General features: G+C 43.1%; 1 protein-coding gene across 5 annotated transcripts in view; it reads left to right on the top strand.

Annotated features, from left to right (window-relative positions):
* XYLT1 (xylosyltransferase 1) overlaps positions 1-26,709 on the top strand; it is a 192,603-nt gene that overhangs the window by 150,854 nt on the left and 15,040 nt on the right. For 4 of the 5 annotated variants that reach the window (XM_057409026.1, XM_057409206.1, XM_057409375.1 and 1 more), the window contains 4 exons: positions 5,873-5,953; positions 18,734-18,950; positions 21,021-21,197; positions 23,260-23,522. In XM_057409026.1, the coding sequence (XP_057265009.1) occupies positions 5,873-5,953; positions 18,734-18,950; positions 21,021-21,197; positions 23,260-23,522 (738 nt within the window). The remainder of the gene's footprint in view (positions 1-5,872; positions 5,954-18,733; positions 18,951-21,020; positions 21,198-23,259; positions 23,523-26,709) is intronic. The other variant, XM_057409117.1, reaches the window with a different exon arrangement.

Below are 26,709 nucleotides of genomic sequence, written 5' to 3' on the forward strand. Positions count from 1 at the left end.
AGTGTGCCATCTCCTGACAAGCGGGTATGTTGTTCTGTACTAACGCAGGCTGTTTGAATTCACGAGAAGCAAGTGTACGGCCCAGCATGGAGGTGTACATGTTGGGGTCTAGTGAGACTTGCTGCCTGCATTCCGGAGCTGCCTGCGGACCCCAGGTGCTGGTGTCACAGTCACTGCTTCAATTCAGCACTACAGTGGTGTTGTTCTAGGGAATGCAGCCTTTGTCTTTGCAGGATATGGTAAATACATGAAAAAAATCTCAGAGCTGTGGCCAGATTTGGTGATGGCTGGTGGCTACAGCTCATAACTACTGTGCACTTACTGAACAGGCGCCGGACGGTTTGCTGGGAAAGAGTTGGGCAGCTTCTATAAGCTCCACCCTCGCTATTGCTTTTCATCTCAGTAATGCTGTGTGGTTAACATAGCAGTCACGTCCCGTGAGCAGTACTGTGAATGGTCACAACCTGGGCACCATCACATTTCCTTCGCTGGGAGTAGGCAGGGCAAGGCAAGTTCCTTTTGCCCCATTACGTAGCAATAAAAAAGGTGTTAGTTTTTTACTTGTGAGGTTAGAAAATGCATAAGAAAACATCTCTTCTACACATTAAGTTTATAACAGTGACAAAAGCACTAAAGGCAAAAATCACATTCGAATCAGATCAGTGCCTAGGCCAAAATCACTGCCCAGAGGCCAAGATGTGATTGCTTCCAGCAGACTTCACCCTTGCTTCTGCAGAAGTGTGGGACCAGGACTGAGCAGGTCTGTTTTAAATAAATTTAAAGCCACAGTTTAATTGTCTTGCTCTGGCTTTTCATATTCCAAGACTGTAATTTACAAGTAACTACATTTTGATTAAAGCAAGTTAGAGCTGCCCGAAACGAGTAGCAGAATCCACTTCTCAGTGCTGATACTTGCATATATGAGCAGGCATACAGAAAAAAAAGAAATGAAAATAATACCAGAAAATAATGATTAAAAGTGGAATTTAGTCTGGGTTCAGCTTACCAGCTGTCCCTGGCCAATGCTTGTGTGCATAATACAGGATAAGTTCAAGACAGACTTTTAAGTTGGGACAATGTAGGGTATTCCTGGTGAATGAAGTACTGGGAGTGACCTGGCCAGAGACACTGCAGTAAAAGCCCTCCCTTCCTTGGCACTGCTAGTGAAATAGGGCTGAGGAGAATGAAGTTGCCTATAGAAGTCTAAAGCCCAACAAGACCATAGGAGAGATTTCCATGGATTTCACTGGATTTTTGTCTCAAATCTGGAGCCAGTATGAGAGCTCCTTTCCAAGCAGAAAAACTGTATGTATGCATAATACCTAAAACCATTTATTTGGCCTTACCTTTTTGATAGATCAGAAATTAAATGCCTAAGAGACAGAGATGATCTATACTTTGTGTGCAGATGGATTGCAGCCCCTGGCACTTTTCATGAAGTTTGAAAGAAGATTGCTTGGTCTGGTTCTTGATAAAGGAAATAGCTATAAACCCAGTCCAGGGATTACCTGAAATGAAGGCATTTTTTGAAGACCTCATTGGTGAGATCACTTAAAGCAGATGGCAAATTGAACCTTCCTGCCCATGACCTCACCCGCTGAAGCAGAAAAGAAACCAAAAGAGCTTTTCAGCAGTGCTGCCTCTGCCGCAGCGTCTCTGTGGGTGGGTGCTAGACTTTGGACTGGGTTTCAGTTAAGTTGGAGGCTATTTGGGTTGCAGCAGTCTGTGCTCCCCAGGAAGATTTTCTCACTGTCACTGCTCCCTGTTTTAATCAGCAGGGTCTCATCTGTCTACAAAGCCGCAGCCTGCTCTGTGCCAGGACAGCCCTCCCAGTTGCCAGTCTGGACTGTGGGGGGTAAGCCCCAGGGTCTATGGGTGGACAGTCAGACCAACACCAGCATGTCTGAAATGCCCCTCTGGAGAGGGGCAGCAGGCTCTACCAAGCAGGGGGCAGCCCATACAGTACCAAATTGGCAGAGTCCAACCCCAGAATCCAACAGAGCAGTTACTCTTTACTGCATCTGATTCCTACACAGAATCGAACTCTCTTGCTTCCATATCTGTGGCTGCTAAAAGTTTCTGAACTTTTGAGCTAACTTAGCCAAATTGTTATGCAATTATGTAAGTTTTGACATATGAATAGTCCCATTGAAGTGACCGCTATTCCTTATATCCTTCAAGTTGCCCGTGCATTAAAGTACATTGCTGAATCAAGGACATTTATATTAGCCTTCACTATTTTCCAAAAGTAACAACTGCTTGTTTTCCTTTTCTCAGACTCTTCGAAGACTTTCTTAATCTATTTTCACAGCTGTAAACTAAGGGGATCTCTGCTCTTTGCTTAGATTAGTCATCAGGACTTGAAGGGTTTGCTTAAAACCAGCAAGCCAAGCATTGCCTTCTGTTCTTCGCAGCGTCCAGCCATGGTTGTGTGCAGGGACACACTCATACCGCTTCCCAGGCAGACCTGCCAGCACCTTCAGACAATGCAAACATAAAGTCACTGTTTCTCTTTCCAGTTTTCTATTTTAGTCTGAAATGATTGCAATGCTCAGCATGTGTATGTGCTTACTGAGTGCCTGGTTAGCCTGCTCATGCCCTGGGACACCTCAGTCCCAGGCTAGGGTCTGAGAAAACACTAGTGGTAGACCTTGCTTTGGCATTATCTTCCAAGTTCCCTTCTTGCTATAGGACTCATCTTTCACTTCCTTAGACCTCTGACTCTACCTCTCTTGACTCTTAACTCCGGGCTGAGTTCCAGCCAAGGAGCTCAGCCATGTTCCCAAGGTTGAACAGAGCCTAGGACTGAGCCACTCACAGCCCTGAAGCTGCTTTTGCAGCCCTCAGAGCCCCTCTGCCTGCCCAGCTGACTGTTCCCATCCTCTGAGCCCAGCCCGGTGGGAGGCTTGGCTGAGTTTTGCTGAGTGGCATCACAGTAGGCAGGCAGGCAGGCGTGGTGCGCTGCCTCTGCTACCTCTGTCCACCCTTGCTGCAGGAGTGGAGCAGCAGGACCTTATTGAGGTGATCTTGGTAAAGTTCTGGTAGAGATGGACACCTCCGTCCCACCTGGCAGACCTGCCCTTGATTAGCACCAAATCTACATCAGTGAAGTTGAAAATGCTCTGTTTTCCCATCCATTATCTTCACTTGTCATCTTCTCCTGGAAGTTCTGCCACATGGACAAGCTTTCTCTAGACTTGGAGCTCACTAGAAAATTAGTTTCCTGTTCTCTCTGCATGCTGCACACCTGAGAACAGCGCATTTTTCCTCAGCTTCTCTACTCCTGCATCATCCTTCCTGCCTGCTAACAGCACAGGTAGCCAGCTGACTAATCCTTCTCCCCAGTGCTTTGCCCTCCCAGTGACTTTAATAACAAAAGGAATAAGTGGGAGCTGTGTGGATGCATCCATCAGCTCCAGCCTCACACCCCAGCTGTGGAAAGGGTTTTTCCTCAATCCGTATTCACGTTGTGTTACACACTAGGGAAACTGATTGGAATGTAATATGTATATTGGTGTGTTTTCATCAGTAGTATGAACTACTCTCCCTATCCTCGTGACTTTTTTATTTCCTTCTTAGGAGGGCTTTATTGCACTTGTTACTTTCTGTTATACTGTGATGGTTGGTAAAAGATTTTTTGCCAGATTTATGCTTAGTGAATTATCCCTGAAATTTGTGGAGCTATAGAGGAATTTAATTTGGCAGTGTGGAGTTGATCTTGCTCCCAGTGATGCCTTCAGCTGAAAATCTCAGGTTTTGTTGCCTTACTTAGGGAGAAAAAATAGGCCCATGTCTTTAGTATTCCTCAGAAGGAATGCCAGAGGCACTGTAAATAGTTGATGCCAGAGGCACTGCAATGATGTAGAGACCCTGCTGCCACTGTGTATGAAGAAGTGTGGTAGCAATCTGTGCCAGAGGCATTTAGGAAATATACCCCTGAAGGCAAAGCTTTCTGAAAGGTGAGGGGGATTTTAGCAATTGCATTAGCATATATGGCGTGTTCAATACCTTTGATTTTGCTTTTAATGTCATGAAGTGGAAGAATTCGGAGGTGATGCACAGCATCCTCATGATATTGGGGCCAGAAGAAGCAGTTGGAATGAAAGCCTAATAGAAATTCAGTGTGCTCCCGTGCTGAGCGCAGAATTGGTTGACCACATAAATCTAAATGTCAAATAACTAGAAAGTTGTACCAGTTGGAAATGTGATGGTTTATTTCTATGTTGTCAACACGTGAAAAGAAGCAGACCTAATTGACAAGGAGGAAAAAAAATGAAAGTAGGACCAGGACACCATAAGTGTTTTCAGGAAGTGGGAAAATGTCAGTTAGTAATTACTGTGAGAGCTAAACATCATGTGGGCATTTATAAGTATTATCTAAAAAGGGAGACGCATTGAAAAGTTTGTAGCCCCAAGTCCAAATAGACTTGTTAGAACACTGCTGAACAGCAAAACACAGGTTGGTGAGCAATCAAGAAATGATGATGCTTTATTGAGTGGTGCGGATTGTTACTTCGTTTGATTTGATTAATTTCCTGTAAGGAAATAAAAGCTCAGACACTTCTAAACTCAGTTATATTTCTAAAGATCATCTTTGCGTGCCAGCTTTTGCCTAGAAACTCACTCAAAGATGTCGGCCATTGAAACCATTTCATGTGGAAGCATTGCTAAGTAAATTCACTAAATGCCTATTCATCCCAGTAAGATGGAGAACCACTGGAGCAGCAAACGTGAAAATCTGCACAGCTTACTATACAGAAAGCAGTTTTCTGAGGTTGCCAAATTGAGATGCAGAGTCTGACCCTCGGAGGTATTATAGCTCACATGAGTGAGCATAGGAGGAGGGTCTCAGGCTCCTAAAGGACGCTCGTGCTGGTTGATAGGCCAGTATTTCATTTGGTCCAGATAAAATCAATGATTATGAAGATAGTTTACTAGGCTGGTAACATTTCCAAGTTGTTGCAGCCTGAGCCCAGAAGTTAAATGCGTTTTGTACAGGTCTGTGGTTTAACTTGGTTATCTGTGGCTTACAATACTAAAATGTTTTCAAGATACAGTACTGTTGACAGCTGCTTTATCTTTCATTTTTCTGCCACCAGCTCTATTGCAGATCATTGCTTAAATGGTACTGTGTCTATAATGTTGTGGTTTTGAATGCAACTCAGGAGATGAGGATCTTTTTAATATGATTTATTCTGTTTTCTTTAATACGCTGACCTAGATAAATAGAGAACATTTTTGCTCCATTGTTAAAGAAATAACACACTACAAAAGCTGTCAAGCATAAAAACATTCTTGGACATGTTGGCTGAAATTCTGAAAATACTCGTATCAGATTGCCGGTCATACTAATTGGAATTAATCTTCTGAATTCTGAATTCCTTTGTTCCTCTTAATTATATTTGCATTTTGACATTCAAGTTCCCTTGCTTTATGTGTTTCAACCTTGGCCTCTTCTCTATTACAAGGATGAAAACAAATAAAATACCAATCGATGCTTAACCAAATTCCCTAGGAAAAGTCTAGCAAAGCATGTAAAATGGGACTATCAGTGCAGTCATCTCACAGCTGGGTTTTCATGCTTTGAAAGTGCTGAGCAGTATTACTTAATACATACTCTGTTACAATGCTTAGAGAAATCTTCCAAGAGTTGATAGGAAATTTGTGATGTAGTAAAGCTGAGCTTCTTCCCAAGTGCACTTTCCTGAGGGAGGCAGTGAAGTTCAACAGCAGAATGGAAGTTTTTTTAGCATCTGCCTTCTTCACAGGGTCTGTGGACGGTCCCCAAATGAGAACAGTAAGTGTATAAATTACACTAGACATAGTAGTTTTCACATTGTAATTTATGCATTCTGTATTCTTTCTCTTGCAGGACAAATGACCAGCTAGTAGCATTCCTGTCCAGATATCGTGACATGAACTTCTTGAAATCACATGGGAGGGACAATGCAAGGTAAGCTGGCCCTTCCCTCAGCTGATTTTTAGCCATGGCACTGAGAGTTTTTGCATAGTGATGGTTTTCCAGCATTAGCCAAATGAAGAAATCCCTAGCCCAGGAAAGAAAAGCAAATGGGGAAGAAGTCCTCTCCTGAGGACAGTTGTCTATTCATCCAGACTGGCTCATTCCCACAGCTGTAATTGCCAAGTAGTTATTGCCCCACACAGCAACACTTCCCTGCCTCGGTCAGTCCCAGCCACACTGGAGACCAAGACCTGCACTAGCTGGGGTCTGCAGCAAAGCCCTCTGCGAGCAGAGCATCTCTGCAGGCTGTGGGAGCCTACACCAGGGTGAATATGCTAGTGATGGTGGCTGGAGGTAGCATGATCTGCTAGCATTTTGGAGTCCTTGAATCAGCATCCCTGTTCATCTACCCTGCACAGGTCTCGGAGAGAAGAGAATGTGCTATGTTTCCCACAGTGCATCACTAAGACTTACAGCTTTGCGGCTTGAAGGAGCAGCAGTGTCCAAACACCATGTTTCCAAAGATTTAAACAACCTCTGCAGGTGGAAGATCTTTCCCATCTGATTGCAGTGGTCTTTTCCTCTTTATTGGTAGTTTTGGACCATAACAGCAGTTTCGCAACAGTTCCAGCAACTCCATGTGCTGAGTCCCAGTGGCTTTGAACCTAAAAATAGTGTTTTATTCTTCTTGGGTCACCAGCCCATCTCTTTACTCTGTAAAATGTCCAGCGTACTCTTAAGGCTGGGTTCAGATAGTAAGGATAGGGAATATGACCCACTGAGCTGCATCTTCAGTGCAGCAGGTAGGTAGGATAACACACAGGTCTCTCTCACTTCTTGGCTGCTCTTACCACTAGATATGTCAATTCAGGCATGTTCCTGTTTAAATTAAGCCCTCATGAGCATTCATCTTGTGCATGCTGAAGTTCTACAGCAGGTAATAAAAAATAATACTGTGAGAAATAATATTTAAATCTGAGAATCTGAGTCAACAGTTTTCATAGGAGAGTCTCTGGCCTGGGAAATGCAGTGTCAGAGTGATTGGCAGGTTGAATTCAAGCTGGTAATAGTGATCATCAGCAGAGTTATTGTAGGAAAGGGAAGAGACACAACCAGGGAAAAGCAGTTGGTCTCCTATGCCTCTTTGCTCCTCTGGTGCTCCTGATTCTTCTCAAATTCCCTGAGCTGGCTAAGGAAAATAATGAATTATGACATGTCACATCAAGGTGGCTTAAACATGCCAACCTCAACTGGGTTAGAATAATTTAAATCAATTAAACACATTAATCTGGCATTAATATAATAATGAAATTATCTAATGTGCCACTTGTCATCTCCTCACAGGAATAATAACCCATTTGTTAGTTCAGTGATTCCCTTTGACTATATAAACAATTAAATACATTTTAGCCTACTACAATATGTCGCTGTGTTTTGTTTTTTCTGCTGGATTTCTACCATAAATTCTTTCTGCATCAGGGAACATAATGTGGGACAGGAGTGCAGATTTGCCATCCCTGTCTGCTGTGGTTGTGTAGTCACTACATCCTGTAAGCGCTCCCACTGGATGAACGATTCCTTTCACATCACCCCTTGGCAGCTCCCCAAAATTTCTATCAGGGACATAGTGTCTCCCGTCCTCCTGCCTAGCCCAGATAACCACAGAGACAGGGCAGCAGGACAGCTTCAAGCCAGTAGCTCCAGCAACCTCTGAGTAATACTGGTATTGGGTAAAAAAATCATTCCATTGGTGTCAAAAGCTGATCAAAAAGCTGTTAGCCCTCAGTTTGTGTTGTGGGTGATCTTCCAGCTCTACAATCACTTGTAGAGAGAGAAATCGTATCTACTGTGAGGATCTCCAGCCTGATCTTTCAGTTTTAGTGTTTCAGTAACTGAGTCTTGTCCGAACCAGTAAATCTACCATCTGCTCTGCCCATTTGACACGGTTTTCAGGTGGCTTCCATTTTATGCCCAAGGTACGTAAGCTTAGGTTGTGCCAGTGAGGTTTAACCCTGGAGTTAGAATGATGAAATCCTCTGTATGAACCCAGGCAGGTGAAACAAGACCAGAGGCCTACCTGTCCTGCTGCCTCTAGCTGATGCTCACAGAGGAGCACAAGAGGCAGGTAGTGGTGCTTCCTTACAGTATTCTCTCAGCCTCCTGTGACCTTTGCTTGCAGAATTTCCACAGCCAGACTTGGTGACTTGTTCATTTAAGAGTGGGGGATGATTATTATTTTCTATTGATTTTTCCAGGTAGTTTTTAAATTTTGCCGTTTGCTTTGCCTTGTCACAGCCCTGTGGAAAAGAAGTATCCCGTGGTGGGAATGGTATGGCCAAGAGCTTAGTAAGGTCAGCAAGAGAAGCAACAGCCTCTTTGGCCACAAAAATTTAACAAACAAAAGGCAGCTTTTGGAAAGGATTTTGGGCACAGGCCAGTCTCCAAGATATTGGGCAATAGGAGAAAACTCCCATGGGACATCCTATCTCAAAACAGGCTGGAACAGGGGTTGTCATTTAAAATGGCTAGTTGAAGCCGTGATAATAAGAGAGAGGACACTGGACTAGACTGAATGCCGCCCATGTACAATAGTAATTTTGCGGTGTTTTTCTCAAAACGTGATCTAATAATAGGGTGCTTCACATTTAAATATCACTGAAAGCAATGTATAACCCTTGCTACTGCTTTATATTTTAATCTGTGGGTGAATAATGGCTCCTAAGCCATAAGCTTTTCAATTGTGTAAGTCTGTTTTGTAAACAACTAGAAATTCTGAATTTTAAGTCATCGGATCATGCAACAGAAAGATTAGAAGTACCATCTTAAAACCGAAATACTTACACAGCTCAATTACAATATACTTTGTATTCAAGCCATGTTCACAATCAGCACATGTTTTACTGCCAAATAAGGAGAGAAACCAGGCTTCCTTTATAGAGCGAAGTTTTCTTTTAGTTATGCCAAAGTCATTAAAAAGCACATCGCTCTGATTTTCCTTTAGTGGCTTCTGAAAAGGGAATGGACGTGAAAATCTTCCTTAACTCAGCTGGAGAAGCATTATTTCTTTAGCTGGATGTATGAAATGAAATTGCATACAGTGGCTGGAGTCGTTACATAGTGCTTAGTGCGCAACACTTACATTTTCTCCTCTTTTCAGTGTCCCAGACTATTAAAAGCAAAAGAATAACCCAGTAGTTGTATAAGCTGTTACAGTTTGGAACACTCGGAAGTTTTCATTTTTTGGCAGAAACAGCACCTGGCTGATGTATTATCAAATATAAAGACAGTCAAATGTGACATCTTCAGCAACAGGCAGGAAAAAGGTTTTTTTTTTAATAGAAACCTTGCCACAGTAGTCATTTGGGAAGCAATGTAAACATACGAAAGGCTGGCTGCTGTTACATCTTAGAGGAATCCAGAACTCATAGGCAGACTACAGACTGCTAAAGAAAAGGCCATTAGAAGTCTGCTATGTATCTGAGGAGTTCTCTTGTGCTGTTTTTGTCTCCTTATTATTGCAGTTGTGTTGTTCCCTTTCTAGCTCCCGGGTTCCAGGTACTTTCAGAGGTGTTGCTGAACTGCACAGCTTTTAATAATGAGCATGGCAAGCCTATCCCAGTTCTTAGAGGCTGGAGAGTCCTGAACTCCTGGAGGACTGTAGCATGTTACCAAAACCTCCACCTCTATCAGCCGAGTTCTGCTGATGCATATCTGTTTCCTCACCTCTCCAGACAGGCCTTTTGCTCCGCTGAAGCACATGTTCATTGGCGTCCTGTACACTGGATTGGTGGTAGTTTGGTGGTTGGTTAGAAAATGGATCATACAGTAAATGCTATTGTGTATTGCATTGATGAATTGTCCAGTAAGTACCCAAATACTAGGGAAAAGATTGATACATTATCCCTGCTGTTGGAATAGTTTAACCACTTAGCTCCCAGCAGCCCTTAGCTTGCTGCTCATGTAAAATACTTGGCTTAAATTTCCCTCAGCCACACTTTTTTGTTAATTTTTTGGAAACGCTTCAGTATTCTGAAGCAGGCAGACTAAGAAGATCTATTTTTTGCTTGTAACTAGTTCAGCCCAACAGTTGTATGTCAGCTGTAGCAACTGAAATAGTAACATGCATCTTCTATGCAAAGAGACTGCACTCTACATTACAGCTAACTTTGAAATGTTCCTTATTGTTTTATGCTAAGCGTTAGGGGAACCATAAAGCCGTTACTGCTTCAGCCTGACAGTTTGCCTTCTATTACAGCTTTTATTTCTGCTTGGTTTTGGAAAACCATGCTAAGTTGTCAATGCAAAGAAAAAAGAACTAGGTTGAAGATGCAGTAAAAATAGAGGTATGTCTTGACATGGGACAAAGCAGGATGGGTTTTGGCCTTGGTAGAGTATGCAAGTAAGATCATCCACCAGTTTGGGAAGGTGCAGTAAGTGAGAAGGTTTGAAGTAGCCATAACTTAGGTGAGACGGGAATTAGGAAGGAGGTGAAAATTGAGGTACCAGTAATCAAAAATTGTATTGTTATCTAAGGACATTGAGTTGCACACTTCATTTTCAGTGGTATAAATAGTAACATTTGTGTCCTTTCATCTGAGGTTCTGAAATAGTTTATAAATTGATTATGGCAAGGAACATCCTTCTAAATTAGACAGATATTGTTAGCCCTGTTTTAACTTCAGGTCGATAGCCTGATTTAGTAACTTGAGAATCTTCATACAAGTGACTCACACTTGCCCTCGATCACTTGGAAAGTTTGAATCTCCATTTCCTTTTCTTTCTTCAGTCGTCTGGTATGCAGATCCTGAGAAACAGTAAGCACAGTAGAAATACCCAGCAATACAATTGTGGTGGACACCCAAGTGTCCTCTGCAGTGCGTGTCCATTTGCATTGCAGCTGTGATCTGGCCATGGCTGAAGCAATAGTATGTGCTGTAGCTGCTCCAGCAGCAGCATCATATAGGTGAGATGGCTTCTTTCTCAGCCACTCAGGCTCAGCAGCATTCCCAGGTCAGAAACTGCTTGGTTGTGTGGGTGTTGGGAATAAGAGCAGGTAAGGGGACAAGAAATCTCATCTAGAGAAGACAGTTAACGGAGACAAACAGATGGCAAAATGCCAGCTTTCTCACCATTGAGTCTGTCTGTGGTGAATTCATGCTACATCTCTGCACACTATCATTTGCAGTTTTTTCCCTGTCTTGCTTATTTTATATAAAAAGAAACAAAATTTCTTGAGTTGTGGCCTCCCTGATCATGAGAGGAAGCCATTACATTTTTGTCCTTGTAAAAGCTGTTCCAGTTTCTTAGAAGATATAGTAAGTGAAGAATGGTGGAAAGAAACCCACAGGAAAGTCTTTGAAAGTTCCTTTCGAGTCTTGTGCTCACAAGGGACTGGATGGAACTCTTGTCAAAACAAGGCAATTCCTAGTAGAGTCAGAAATAGACTCTGCAAGTTTCCTGCAACTAAAAATAGTTTTAGAGTTGTTTTTATTTTGGGGACACTTTAAGAGTTTGCTCTGTGACTTGTGGCATTAAAATCTTAAGAAATATTAAGGGGTTTAAGACTTCTTCTGAAAGAGACATTTCCAGAAGATGGAAAGATTTTTTCAAAACAAGCGGAAGTTAATACTTAGGAAAAGGTGGGCAAGAAGAAAGAATCATAAGGAATTTCTTCTAAACATAATGCAAGAGTGTGATGTGACTAAGTCATTAAATGGATATACTGAGAAAATTACATATGAAAGTCACAGAAACAAAGTATGTACAGTATGAGGTGCCTGTTGTAAACTTGAAAAATCTAATTATGTCCATATAGAGATGAGTAAAATGTGTGTATTCAGCGCCTATCAACAGCATCTTGTGTGGAATTCCCTAAATGCCATGGACATCTGGTTTCCATAAAGATGCTATTGATTCAGAAGGGCAACATTTAATATAGTGTTTCAAGGTAGGCTTGTAACTTGAAAGAGCCAGTCAAAATCCTGTACCATTTTTGCTACACTGTGAATGATCTAAACCTTATATTGCTGAATATTTTGTGGCAGTAGACCAGCTCTCTGCCATAGATTTGCTTTTACGCTGAGCATAAAACTGTTGAAACATGTACTGGAAACAACTGTGGTAACATGGACCATCAGAAAACCCTTTCAGTAGTGCTGCCTGCTCTCACAATGACTTGCTACCCAGCTCCTGGAGACCCACAGAAATTGCAGGAGAAAATGTCACTCGCTGCATGTCTCCATGCAGGCTTACTTTTTGTGGCTGTGTCACCTGTGTTTTCTGCTCTGAATTCAATCCCTCTCTTGCCGAGGCTGGAGCCTGTGGTGTCCTCACTGAGGAGTTTGGTGCAGGGTTGGGCACCCCTCTGTTCACATACCTGCCATGCTCTGCTGCTCAGTGAGGTCTGGTGACCTTCTCTGTTGTGGGGCACGTAGAGATACAAATGACAAACACTAATAGTGCTTTGAAAGCAAGATTTCCCTAACTTCCTTGTTAACTTCTGAGCATTCAGCACAGTGGACAAAGCTCCTAAAAGCATTTCAGTTTGTGTGCTTATGGGTTTGGCTTTTTCAGGAGACATAAGCCCAATCTTGCTATAGCAAATCCAGTCAAGAGAGAAATTTGTTACGATATTATTGATGTTTGTGCATTGCCATTAAAGCTTTAGGGATTGTTAGGATGCTATTGTGTTTATGGTATTTTTTTCAGACTAAGGGAGTTAAAGATAACAAGAATTCTGCTTTTAACCTCATAACATTTACATTCAGGATGCCACAGTTTAAACACATCGGAAAGCGGGGTACAATTTTTATTTCTCCCTCATTTCTCCTGTCATTTTAATCTATACTGAGGCTTTTTTCATAGGCTTTTGAAACAGCAGGAATTGTGCATTCTGTGCTTTCTGCATGCTGCCTGTCATACTGGCAGGAAATCTTCATCTTTACAGACTAAGTGGGTGCTATTTCTTTTTGACATTGTTCTCCTTTTAAAGCTTTGGCTCCGTATTGGGAGTGAGGGGTCAGCCCTGGAGGCTTTTGGCACAACAAAAAGAGATCTTGGGAAACATACCACAAGATCATAGCTTTAGAAAACAGATGTTTATCTGGTATAGCATAGATATGCTTCTTAAATAGCCAATTGTTAATTATTTAAGGGTTTTTTAAATACCGTGTAACCCTTCATAGCATAGAGTTACTTTTGGAAATGTGGTGAAGTCAGGCTTGTGTCGCAGTCAACTGGAAACTCATGACATACTCAGGGGAGGCCAGGATTTCTGGCCTGCAGCGGGCAGGGAATGAAGCTGCTCAGGTTTGGGTTTTATGAACTTGATTATTACAAAGCATTATTCAGTGACTGGTTTATGGAGATATATTGTACCCTAGAGATTGCTCACAAATTACTTGTTGCAACTGCTACACTCAAGATTGTCAAATTACAGTTCTGTGCTTTCTACTTGGTCACCTAAATTGCACGTTATTGTTACATGCTTCCTGACTGATTGACTCTAGTAAGTGTTTCCAAGGTGGCTGTGCAAACACTGCTGGCAAGAGCCTCTCATATTCTCATCTGTAAAAATATTTACTTAACTTTTCCCACCAAAATTGGCTGACTTCTTCAGTTTTTGCCTAAGGAGGAGCAGATCGGGTCAAAGCAATGTGCAGTTTGTCCACGCACATTAAGAAGAATGTGGATGTGGTACTAGTGGAGGTCCAAGCTCTGAAGATTGTTGCTTGACATTGACTTTTGATTTGTGATGAATTGCTTTGCTGATACATTGTTCACTTTTATTCATAGTTCTTGTACTGTGAGTAATGATGATGAGATCCTCGTAGGTGGACCTAGTCAGCAGTGAAATGTTGAAAAGAGGTTTTCTAGGCAAGAAGCCAGAAACAGGAAACATTTAGGAAGAAACCTTTTCACCTTAAAAAGTAACTTCCTTCCAGTCAAAAACCTTTTAGTGACAAAGCTGCTGATAAGTAATGTTTAGCAATCTGATAGCCTCTGATGCTTAAGAAGTTTTACTCACTCATAGATGTCAGAAAATGGGGACCAGCGAACCCTGTCTTACGTACTGTGTAAGTGTGAGCATTCAGGTCTGGGGGTCCCTCAGAGTTGCTGTGGTAGGCAGTGTCGCTTTCAGAAAACTCTCCAGGAGGTGCTCCTTGATTGTGGTAATTCTGCTGATACTAATGAACTGTGCAGCAATATTTATTTATCGTTAAAACATATCACAAGAAGGCTTGAGCTGTGTGTTTATATTCGTGTTGTAGGAGCATGTGCTAAACATCTTACAAACGCTTTATGTGTTATTCAGTCCTCATCTGAAATGCATTTATAAATATTTAACTACACTACAAAGTAAGAGGAGTTCCCTGAGCTGGGTTGCATTCATGAGCTGTCTGGACAGTTAACTATCCATGCTCAGAGACGGATGACACATCATGTGCTGTAGGCAGTAGGATTTTAACATAAAGTATAAAAATAACCATGCGGAACTGTGTAAAGCCCGAGGCTGCATCCACGCAGTCAGGGCGTAAATGGCACCTTTCGCACGTTGCCTGATCGCTGAGCTCAGCTGGTGATACGCATTCATGTTACGCTATGCTCGCTGCTTACTTGTGAGTGTAATCCAGGCTCCTCAAAACTGGAGGCTTTTCAGGAAGAGTTAAAATTGCTTAAGGGTAAGCATGAAATGTCTTAGCTGGAGTGTTCTATCACATAAATGTAACATGACGTGCTTTTTCTTAGCCCTAGTCTTTAATTTTATTTTCTCCTGGTTGAGTCTCTTATCGTTATTTTCCTTCTGTTGTTTGTCTTGCATCGGGAGAAAGGTCAAGTGTCTTCATCTGATGGCAATCTCCAGTGTATTTGGCTAACCGTATCTTGCTGTCGGGTCATTGTCCTAGCAAGTACATTTGCAGTTGCCAGGGGTGTGTTGGTCTTAACCTGCCAGGAAGCACCTGAATTTTTCCACATAGACTAAGACAAATGAAATGCTATTACTAATCCGTTTTTTGTACTTTGATTTGGGAGTTACCTGCTGGATGTCCTGTAAAACCCCAGAAAGAAAGACTTGAGGGAAAAATCACTGTTTATTTGTGTTTCATTGCTCTCTCTGAAGCTTGGCATGCCTTTATAAAATGCACTGGTTTGGATTTACATTGAGCATAACTAGGAACTAATGAAATATAGGATGAGACTAGAAACAAATGGGTAGGATCCGCGTTTGCCCTCCATCTTCTTCTTTTCAGAGGTGGCTGCTGCAAAACTGTTAGATGGCTAATCAAGAATCTTTATAAGATGTCTGTAGTGTTTGAGTGGTTTTGATTTCTTGAAAAGATCTACATGGCATACAAATTGTACCTTTCCCTCAGTAAATATCCAGTAGGCTTAGACTAAGTCCTTGCCTCCCTGAGTGCCAAAATCTCTATTGCTCAATTGGCTAGGAGCATCAGTCATCCTAGAAGAGAGTCTGGATGGAAGATAAAAGCTTCATCCACCCTTTCCTCTTTGGTTGCATTTCAGGTCTCTGTGTGCCAGCAGTGCAGCCTGGGCTTGCTAGGGCAAACCTCTGCCTCTGCAGGCAGGATCATTTAGCTTCTAGCAGATACAAAACACTCTTGGTCCCCTGGCTCCCAAGGAACATAAATGGATAGCAAGCATTTGCCCAATAGAAAGCTGTGTCTTCAAAGCCCCTTGAATGAATTGTTGCTTCATAGACAAAAAATAAAGCATTTGCTATGCTACTGTGCTATTCTGTTTAGATGTAATGCCTATGCCTGAAGCAGGGCCAGTAAAGGTGAGCCTTTTGAGAAATGCCTACTTCCTACTTGTTGTTTCTGGTATTTAAAACCTGGTATGATGTTTCTAGGAAGGCTTCAAGAAGCATTAGCTAGAGAGTCATCTCTTTGCAGGTCTCCAAATGCGTTGCTGCTCTTCAGTTGGGCTGCGCTGCCTTGCTGGAGGATGAATGGTTGGAAAGTACGTTTAGTTTTCTTTTAATAACCATGTTGTATAGGATTTTAGGACTGAATACACTCATGCTCCTAAGAATTGTCTTATTTCACTTCATATGCTGAGATTTGCTTGTCCAAGCTAGTAGCTCTAAAAAGTCATAGAACTGTTTTGTATACAAAAAAGAGCCTGTCCACTATTTTGGAAAACATGAAACTGTGAGCCTGGATTTGCTGGGATCTTCTCATATTCAGTGTGGCCATACTCTCCTATTGCTAGTTTTAGACAGTAAAGCTGAAATTGTATAATTGAGCGTTCTGCTATTAGCCAGCTGTAAGCCCTAGCAGGTAATACAGGCTGAGGGGGTTGTAAGTAGAGGGGTTTTTGAAATGGTCAGTGAGGGGAGTTGGTTTGGGAGTTTCTGTTGCAGTCAAAGAAACTTCTGTTTGAAAATGAGGGTAAAGGGTGATAAATTGGTGGAGATAGCAGTTAAAGAAATTATTCCATGGAAAAGGACTTTAGCCAGGTGCCCACCAAAGGCACTGTGTCACTCACCTCCTCGACTGGACAGGGGAGAGAAAATACAGCCAAAGGCTCGTGGGTGAAAGTAAGGACCGGAAGGGATCACTCAGCAGTTACTGTCATGGGCAAAACAGACTTGTCTTGGGGAAATCGGTGTCATTTATAAATAAAACTTTGCTTTATTTCTGATCAATTCATAGTAGGATAATGAGAAATAAAGCCATATGTTACAAACACCTTCCCCCCACCCTCCCTTCTTTCAGGGTTAAACCTTACTCCCAAATTCTCTCCTTCCTCCTCCCCCCAAGAGGTGCAGAGGGACAGGGAATGGGGGCTGTGGTCAGTTCCTCACGTGTTGTCTCTGCCGCTCCTTGCTCCTCAGGGGAGGACTCCCCCTGCACTGGCCTTGGGGTCTGCAGCACCGTTCCTCTCACATACTCTCACTCCAGCTGCAGTTGCTGTTGCACAGCAACTTTTTCCTCTTTTTAAATGCGTTATCACAGGGGTGCTGCCACGGTCGCTGATAGGCTTGGCCAGCAGCAGCAGGTCCATCTTGTAGCCACCTGGCACTGGCTCTATTGGACACAGGGAAAGCTTCTAGCAGCTTCTCACAGTTTCCCCCCTCTTCCCCACTACCAAAACCCAAATAGAGTTCCTATTTAAATATGGTCGATAAAATTCTATTATTTTCTTAAAATAATTAACTTGAATGAGCATTTAGTTTTAAGGGAAATAAATAAATGACCAAACTTTCAGGCACATTAATATTTGATTTGGAGATAACTGCATAAATATTGAATTTGAAGATTACATTCCAGAGCACTGCATTAAAATTGCAAGACTTTTCTATTATCCTTCATAATGGAACATGAAATTAGAAACTTGTTCATGGAAAGAAAAATTTCTCTACTCTCATCTACGCATTTTCTGCACTGTTGTGTTAACAGGGGACTGCTTTCCTCATACAGCGAGAAGAAACACAGCTATCACTAGAACATAGGCCCTGCAGGCATTTACGGGCCTTTTGAAAATTAATATGCACCATTTCATCATTGCATCTCAGTCTTTTGATTGGTAGAGAACAAAACTTTAGCCAGGGAGGTAGCCTAAGGGGTTAACACTCATGTTGCCAGACAGCTTTGGTGTTGTTCCTTAACTTCTATTTCTTTTCCTCTTCCTTCAGTGGCTTGTGTCTGAGAACCATTGAGTTGTCTTCTTGACTTTCTAATCCTAAAACATCTCTAAGAACCCTGGTGTATCTCTGTTGTTTCAGGCTGTTCTTGTTGTTCAGGAAGGAAACACAGGGCTTACAGTGTCCTCCTCACTGTAAGTGCTGTAGCTCTCGTTACCTGCTGTTCTTGCAGTGAGATCTGTGCTCTTGTGGATGTTACTTACTATAATGGTCTGGTTAGCTAGCATTTATTATTGCTCAGAACATGTGGGATGTGTTCAGCACACCAACTCCCTGTTAATAACAGTTCTCAGCCCCCCTTGCAAAAGGCATGTGCTAATTCATGGCTGTCCCGCTTCCCTTTCTGGGAAACAATTCTGAAAATGGAATCACAAATAGAAACCTGGATCAGACAGTCTCAAAACGTGTGTGGGCATCCAGTACAAAGTGTTTTCAAACACAGATTGATTTTCCAACTCTTCTGTTTTTTTTTTCTTATTGGTCTTGGATAATTCATTTCCGTAACTTTACAGCTCGTCAGTTGCTCCTCTTATTCAGGGCAATAGCAAAACGTTGTTCCCATAGACTTGAAAATGGAGGAAACATAACATACTCATTCTACAGCAGAAAGCAATGCAATTGAATCTCTTCCTAATTAACGATACCTCAATAAAAAAAAAGTCAAGTAATAATAACATAGGAGAAAAATTGGTCATTTTACCTTTATGTACAGTTGGCGGGTTTTCAAAACCTGTGCATTTACTTAGAGGCAGAAGCCTATCACCCAGCTTGTGTTCAGCTCCTGTTCATCTTCTGGTGGTTCTGCAGCAGTTTGTTAAGAGTTAATGAACATTATGGGGTTTCATGCCATACAGCTCTGTAACTTGCACGGTTCTGTCTTTAGGACAGCAGAAGGTGTAAAGGATGTTGAAAAGTAATCTGTTGATCATTGCCTCTATAACTGAATATATAACTGATCAATCATTTATTAAACCTCTATTTGAGTAGAAAAGAAATGTAAGAGTGACCTTTTTCGTTTGAGAAAGTAGCTTCTTTATTTCTAAGAGTTAGTGGTGAAAACGAAATACAAATTATCTTTCAATGACTGCTTTTGTATCCCTCAGATTTATCAGGAAGCAAGGACTGGATCGACTTTTCCTGGAATGTGATACCCACATGTGGCGCCTAGGGGACAGGAGGATCCCAGAAGGAATTGCAGTCGATGGAGGGTCAGACTGGTTTCTCCTGAACAGGAAGTTTGTGGAATACGTCACTTTCTCTAATGATGATCTCGTCACAAAGATGAAGAGGTTTTACTCTTACACATTGCTTCCGGCTGAGGTAGGTGAATTCAGTGCAGTCCCTCCCTGTGTTCAAAACTGCAGCATTTGTGCTTGTCCAAAGATCATCAAAGTGAGAGGGGCTTTCCCCTGACTTTGGTGAGTAATGAGAATTTTACTCCCATGACAAGTAAGTCCTTTAATGTTAAAACAGTTTTCGCAGGTTTTTAGTTGCTTTGTTTTGTTTGTGGGATGTTTTTTGCCAGGAGTGGCTTTGTTTTATACTTTCAAGCACATTAATCTATTACTGAACAACCAAAATCCAGCTGCCCTTTACTTGCAAATTGTTCCTCCGCAAAGCCTTTGAAAACTGTTAGAGATGGCGGATTGTCTTCATAAGTAGCTTTCCTTGCGATTATCTAGCCCTTTTCTTTAAAAATAAAGCCCCTGCAAACAAAGCTTTATTGTTCTGTTCAAAACTCAGCTAGAAGGCATAGTCACAAATCATTTACATCACTCAGGAATCGCTCTGGCTACAACTGATGCAGAAGGGGAATGCACACCACGGTGGGTTTTCATCTACGGTGCAGCAGTGTGTCAAGGAGATGTGCATTATCTCCAAGTCGAGCACAGAGCCTGGCGGGTTGTTAGGCTGTGCTACACCTGCCTCAGCAGGTACATCGCTCCCCTGCTTTGTCAGACCCTGCTCCCAGGGTATGTAACGTGCAGCCATCCCAAGGAGGACTTCATGGCTCTCTTTAAAATGGTAACTTGCCTCACGAGTGGCCTCCGAACATTCTGAGGGATTGATGAGACTGATCATGCAAATCCAGGCTCATTAGCTTGCAGTGGAGCGCAGAGATTGTCATCTTTTGATAGGGGTTTATTATTCCACACACATGTTGAATAATCTTGCTTTAATCCCATTTCTGTTAAAAATCACCTTTTCTCTCAACTCTGATAACCTTTTCATCCATTATCTAGGAGAAATTTCTGTATCGTTACAAAAGGACACAGGGCAATGGGTAATTGGGTAGGGATTTTTTTTTCTCTCGCTTGAATGAGAATGGATGCCTTTATGGGTTTAACCAAACGGTTCAAGCATAAAATCCATATTCACTGGGCTGTCATTTAACATTAAAAAGGGTAGGGGGATTATTTGGTGGCCAGCCATGCTAATGTTATGCTGGTTATTTATAGGTCTTACTGTTACTGATTTTAAAGAGAAGTCACTGCTTCAAAAATCATCTCTCACAGGTCTAAATTTTATCATATTCCACAGCTTCTTCCTAGAAAGTTTTCTTTGCAAGATACGTAGCTGGTTTCTTAAAATCACCCTGCCTTCACTGACCTGTTAACCTGCTATATCAGTCCCCATTACACATGATTTATGTAATGGCTGATATTATGATGATATAATTAGGTAGCCCAATAGGAATTCGTGCTGCAAATAAAGACTCGTGATTTTGGATGTAATTGCAGGAGGCAGAGTGTCATTCTGGTGCCTGGGGTGAGCCGTGTATTTCAGAACAAGGCCATTCAAATAGCAATGCATTTCAGAGTGCTGGAGGTACAGACAACACAGAAGAGCTCTCTGAAACTGTATTTTTTCATAGTAACTGTGGTGATGGGGGAGGTTTGAGAATTGTCTTAGGAATCAACTTGAGATACATCATTAACACATTGCTCAGAAAAACACTTCTAAATCTGCTAGACCAGAGTGTAACTTACAGAGGAGAAATAATGGGAATTTCTTAGAATTGCTCATACAGCTGAAATAAAACCAAAATAATTGCTGGCTCTGGTGCTTTTCCTGAAGTCCTTTGGACTCCCAATGCCCAAAGCTGGTCATTGCAGAAATGCAACTGTTCTATGCCACCGTTATTGTGAAAGGCCTCAGCTGTCTGCTATTACAGTTTGCAGGGTCTGTAGCATGTTGTGATTTTTTCATGCCATATGGAGTGCATACACGTAGAGAGCTTTTCATATGTAGCAGAATGATAGAGCTTGTTGATTTTGTCACTTTGAAAGAAAGTAAGTCACCTTCCTTACGCTCAGGCCCATGGGGTGAAGTGAAAGAGAAAAATGGAAGTCTGAGGAGCTGATTGTACTTATCTGCTCTTTCTTGCAGTCCTTCTTTCACACCGTCCTGGAAAACAGCCCATACTGTGACACCATGGTGGACAACAACCTGCGCATCACGAACTGGAACCGTAAACTCGGTTGCAAGTGTCAGTACAAGCACATCGTTGACTGGTGTGGGTGTTCACCGAATGACTTCAAACCAGCAGACTTCCACCGATTCCAGGTAACTGAACCAGGCTTTTCTCTGATACCTGCAAAGAAGTGCTTCCCTCTCTGCTGGGATGTGGAGAGCTGTCAGTAAGGAGTGGGAAGGGAAGTTTTACACAACCAAACAAGGTGGAGGAAGAGGTGTGAGGAAGCTCTGCTCTTAATTTCAGGAGAGTAAAGGATTGGTTCTCCTGTGCTTGGGCCCTTGAGATGTACTGCTGTGTGGCAGGGTCACAACTCTTTGAACAACTTGGCATTGGTAGATCTACTCTGCTAGAAAGGAGGGAAGCTTGACACATCTCTCACTGCGTCAATATTACTTGGTAACTCTTGTGAATGTACTGCAAAGGGTTTTTTCCAAAGTTGCGGCTCAGGTGATTTCATGATTTCATGAAGCTCCTGGCTTTTGTTGTTAAGCAGTGTTTTTCATCTTTGGAAATAAGCTTAGCAGTTGGCTGGAGTGCCTGCTAGAGGCTTACATAGTACAAGGCAAATTGGGTTTTGTTATCATATTCATCGACGTGATTATATTTAAGTTTATCTCATGGTTTTGGAGGCCAGAGTCATGAGGTTTTGATCACCCAGGCTTGGCAAGACTGCCTCAAAAAGTTTAATTGGTTCCTTTGTGATACAGCTTCCTCAAGGCAGACATGAGAGCAAATCCTTGTGCTCAAGGGTGCACTCAGTCTCAAGACTGTATCTGGCCTGTGTGTCTCCTAATAAGAATGAACAACTGCTTGTTTCAAGGGCACCAGATTTGCAATTCCATCCCTGCAGCTCCTCAAGGTTCCCTGCATAAAGCATGTTTGTTCAGGCTTTGTGTGGGCTGGGGAATGTGCTACCCTACAGCACAAAAATGATGACTGCTCCAAAACAGAGATCTATTCTTTATTGTAATGTGTTGCCTACCAGGCACGGTTGAAGTCAGTGACACGGGCACTCACAAAAAGAGCAAATCAGACATTATCTAAGAGAGGCTCTGCTGCCCCAAACACCAATCCCAGCAAAGTCTCCAGCACAGAATAAATGGCACGTCTTCAGAAACCGCTGCCAGTGTGCAGAGGCTGACCTGCTCCAGGCTGGGAAAACAACCCACGGTGACATTTCACAAAACAATCAGGTAAACTGAGCTGCAAGGGAAAGTTCCAAATTAGAATAGATGTGATGGCAACTTCTGACACTCGCCTGATGAGAGAGCCCCTCAGACAGACGTGTGGCACCAGACGGCTCGCTCGCAGTTCCCACGCAGGCACAAAGCAAGCTGCAGAGGAGGAGATCAGAGAGCCCGCAGCATGCGCCATCTCAGAGTAAACTTCAGCATCCTCAGAAGAATTTTTCAACCATCTGGGGCACTTCTGAGTTCCTGGGATCTCAGAACCCATGCTCAAATACGAGCAAGGCAAAGCAAAGGCTTTTTAAAAGCTAATGGTAGTTGAGTAGCAAACAAACCAGTACTGTACCCAAGACTGTGTCAAGTGCAAAGCAAAAAATCGATACTGGTGTGCCTGCCCATGGCAGGGGGTTGGAACTAGGTGATCTTTAAGGTCCCTTCCAACTCTAACCAGTCGACGATTCTACACAGGACCAGTCAGAAGCTGAGAAACCTCTGCCACAGATGTCACTTCTCCCCGAGTCCTCTTACCACCTCAGAGCAGCAAATCCATACAAATGTAATGCTGCTCTGCCTCTCCTGAGCCCCGGTGCCACAGGACTTTGCTCCCTGTCTGACCACTAATGACGTATGCCATTGCTGCGCCATCTCCAGACTAACGTGGTAGTTTAGAGAGTGTTCCCACCTCTCTGGCACACAAAGAGCCTTCCAGAGCAAGGCAGCGGGTGGTGGCTGATGGTACAAAAGGATTGGCTTGCCTGTATTTTTGCTGAGTAATTAGGTAGCTTTTATGTGAATCTTAACGACACTCTCAATGACAAATGGTCATAAAGGTGACCTTTTAAGTCACCTTTGACCATGGGGAGAACCAGTTCATGTCCTCAACTCCAACCCGTTTCTTAGGACGAAGTGTCATGTCTGAAAGCGGGAGCTCACTCCAGTGTTTTTTCCTTCCACATCACCACAGCAGACTGCCAGGCCAACTTTCTTTGCCCGCAAGTTTGAAGCTGTGGTGAACCAGGAGATAATCGGACAGCTGGACTACTACTTGTACGGCAACTACCCACCTGGCACGCCCGGCCTGCGGTCCTACTGGGAGAATGTGTACGATGAGCCCGACGGTGTGCACACCCTCAGCGATGTCGCCCTCACCATGTACCACGCGTTCTCCCGCCTGGGCCTGCGCAGAGCCGAGACCTCGTTCCATGCTGCCGGAGACAACAGCTGCCGGTGAGTCTGAGCCTCTCCGTTTTGGGGTGTTTCAGGGGACACAGCCGGGACCACTGAGCACTGGCAGAGGTTCAGCTGCTGGCTGGAGTGTGTAGTCACAGACAGGACCAGCCAGCTGCCAACGTACGGTGCTTATAAGGAGTATTTATGCTTATAAAAAAGCATTGGTTATTCAGGGTTGACATTATGTGACCTGCTTGCTGCACTTTCAAGGAGCTCCTCTCCAGCGTGATGGAGACTGACAGGATCCAGTTGGGCGGTGCTACCCCCACTGCTGCCTTCTCTTGATTAATTCTAGCAAGTGTATTATACCTGCAGCTCCTGAAACCCTCTGTGTGATTGCAGCAGAGGTCATGTCCACCTCTATTATGCTTACCAAAAGCAGAGGACAGGATTTCAGAATTACTCTGAACACAGGCAGGTTAATGGTCCTTGCTTGTTTGTTCCCCTGGGTGTATACAAGGAGTACAGAGAACTACTTGCTTGAGCTCAGTTTGCCTGCTTGGTACAGCTGTCTGTGCCAAAAGCGTTGCAACTGGTGGGATCCATTAGCATCAAGTAAATAAAATGTTCATATGGATAAATATAGCAAATAAAGGTCCTTATTCTTTAAAGAGAACCTCCCCTATATTCTAGATTCCTTTTTCACATATAAGCCTAGCAAAGAAGGATTTAGTCTAAAAGGGATTTGAAGGAAATGTTCCTGGAGTTAGACTCACAGTCTCTCCTCATGGTAGATGTTTGCTGCCTGCAAAGATGTCTGAAGCTGTTTACATTCAAAGCAGAGAGGGTTCATCTTTTGACATCTTACTTTACAGTCTATTAATACCTGATTCAGAATGTATTTTTGGACCCTGCCTTTTTTATCCTAATCGAAGACACACACAGTCTAAGTCAGCAAATACTGAACACACTCCTTGCGGTTTGACGGATGGACTTTGCCCCTCTTGTGTGCTCGAGAGGGAACTGAATGCACCTTGACCTTACTACTTAGTCATGGAAGTGCTGAGCAATTCCCATTTAGAAAGACGTGGCAATAAGTGATCCAGATTCCTATTACAGCTTTGCCAGTAAAGGTTACCAGTGCAAAGCAATGAAAGATCAATAACAATTAGATAGAAATAATCACTAGTAGCATGCCTTCCTTATATGAAATAAGGGCAAACCTAAAGAAGTCCTGGGTCATTTGTCCTGCTGAGCAAAGCCAGCAGAGAGGATGGTGGGAGCTATGTATAACCAGGACTGAAATAATTTGCCAATTACTTTTGTGCTTATTCCTTTTGCCAGTGTTCTGATGATGATTTATATCAATAATCAGTTCCATTTCTGGGGAGGTTTTCATTGCACAGGAACTCAAGGTGCTTTTCAAGCGTGCCCAGATTATAGATAGGGAAGCCATGTCACCCACTGCTGATTGCAGCTGTCTCCAGGATAAAGTATGGCTCCTTTACAGTAGACTGGAGCCTCATGAAACAGTGCAGGGAGGAATTGCAAACAGTGACAGTGAATGGAGGGTTCATTTTCATACCTTCCTGAGCCCCCTCAAAACACTGTGAGTCAGCATCCAGTTTAAATCACCAAAAGGTGGATAATCCTCAGGTTTATGATTCACATCTCTCTTCATACTATGTTGTCTTTCTAGGTCTGTGCATATATACACTCCCTCTTTCCCTCTCATGCTCTTGCGTATGTCTAACACAGTAATGGCAGAGAGATATTTGGGCTGAGCACCTTGACAGTATTCCCTTTGCTGTTAGGGCTAAAAGCAGCATGAAGTTAGCTGATAGTGCAGCCACCACCCCAGCTCATTTCACACTGCCGCAGGCACTGCGAGGAAAGCCTCTACGGCTTCAGATCACATTTGGTGTCAGTCCCATGCTGCCACCCGCAGCGGCCCAGCAGGCTGTTGGAAGAGAAGCTGCCGTGCATACTTTTCTAACAAGGCCTCAGAAAGCGGTGCCCCCCCTGCAGAATGCTCTGGTACCAAATGAGTTTGCTTATCAGCATCATCAGTGGAAGCCACCCTAATGTGTGATTGAGATTTAATCCGTTTCTTCCATCTCTAGACATTTTTACTCACTGCTGCCAAGAGACAATTTACTCAGCCTGTTTCAAGGGTGTTGTAAATATTTGCGGCTGCACAGATATAAAACAGGAGGTCTCAGTACTCAGAACAGAAGTCGGATTGTTGCTGGTAGTGGCTGCAGAGCTTTGCTGCGTGTTTGCTCAGTCCGTCACTGCTGCCCCTGTTTGTACCCTGTCTTGTGTTTATTTCCCAAGCTCGAGATGTCCTTCTGGGCGTTGCTTGTTTCATGTAGTGGAATGTCCTTCTTGGTGAGCTCCTCTTAGTGCCCATGTCTTGAGATGTGGTAACTCGCTTGAGGAGTCAGTCTTAGCTGACTGGACTGGGAAGGTGTCATAGTGGCTGGTTTTAAATGTGTTGTAAACACACTTGTTTCACAGTTAATGCCAGTGCTGTAAAATAGGAAAATATTTAATTTTGGAGCTCTGAATAATGTTTTTAATTATTTATGCATCCATATATTGACAAACGTTATTGAGATGTTTCTGAGACTGCAGCAGACAACTGATCATAAAGGTTAATTATTTGAAACTGCAACTACAGTGTCTTTAAATCCGAACGATAGCTGAAGGCTTCCAGACTTCCCAATGTGAGGTTTTTCCTGTTTGTTTGACCTTTTTTTTCAGTTTATTTTAATGATGAGGAGAAAAATCCACAGGAAAAGCAACTTCAAGTCCTTGAGGAATGTGAAGTTTATTTCCTAAAATAAAGGAGACGTAAAATGGGGACCTGGTGTCTTTGCTGCAGTGCCACCTTACAGAGCACTGCCCTTGGAGAATCAGTTGGGAATCGGATCTATGCAGGGGTATCTGCTGGGGACCCGATGTATGTGCAGGGAATGGAGTGGGACATGAGCTAGCCGTGCCCGGCCGCACAGCACCCTCTGCTGTCCCCAGGCTGCTGCTGTCCCGCAGCAAGCGAGGGGCCCTGCCATAGCCAGGCCACCGGAGGGACTAATCCTGCTGAAGGCAAAACACCCAAAAAGGGATGAAAACGAAAGGGCAGCTGATTTGGAGTGATAGCCACATTTCTTGAGCGTCGTTTATCCCAACCAACAGTGCTGCAGCCCAACAAAGTGTATCTCTGGGTGGCACTTTTTACCCA

This window comes from Pezoporus wallicus, unplaced genomic scaffold (genome assembly GCF_028554395.1).
Source record: "Pezoporus wallicus isolate ANWC-B61680 ecotype Strahan unplaced genomic scaffold, APGP_CSIRO_Pwel_v1 contig_8000, whole genome shotgun sequence".
In the NCBI taxonomy this organism is placed as follows: domain Eukaryota; kingdom Metazoa; phylum Chordata; class Aves; order Psittaciformes; family Psittacidae; genus Pezoporus; species Pezoporus wallicus.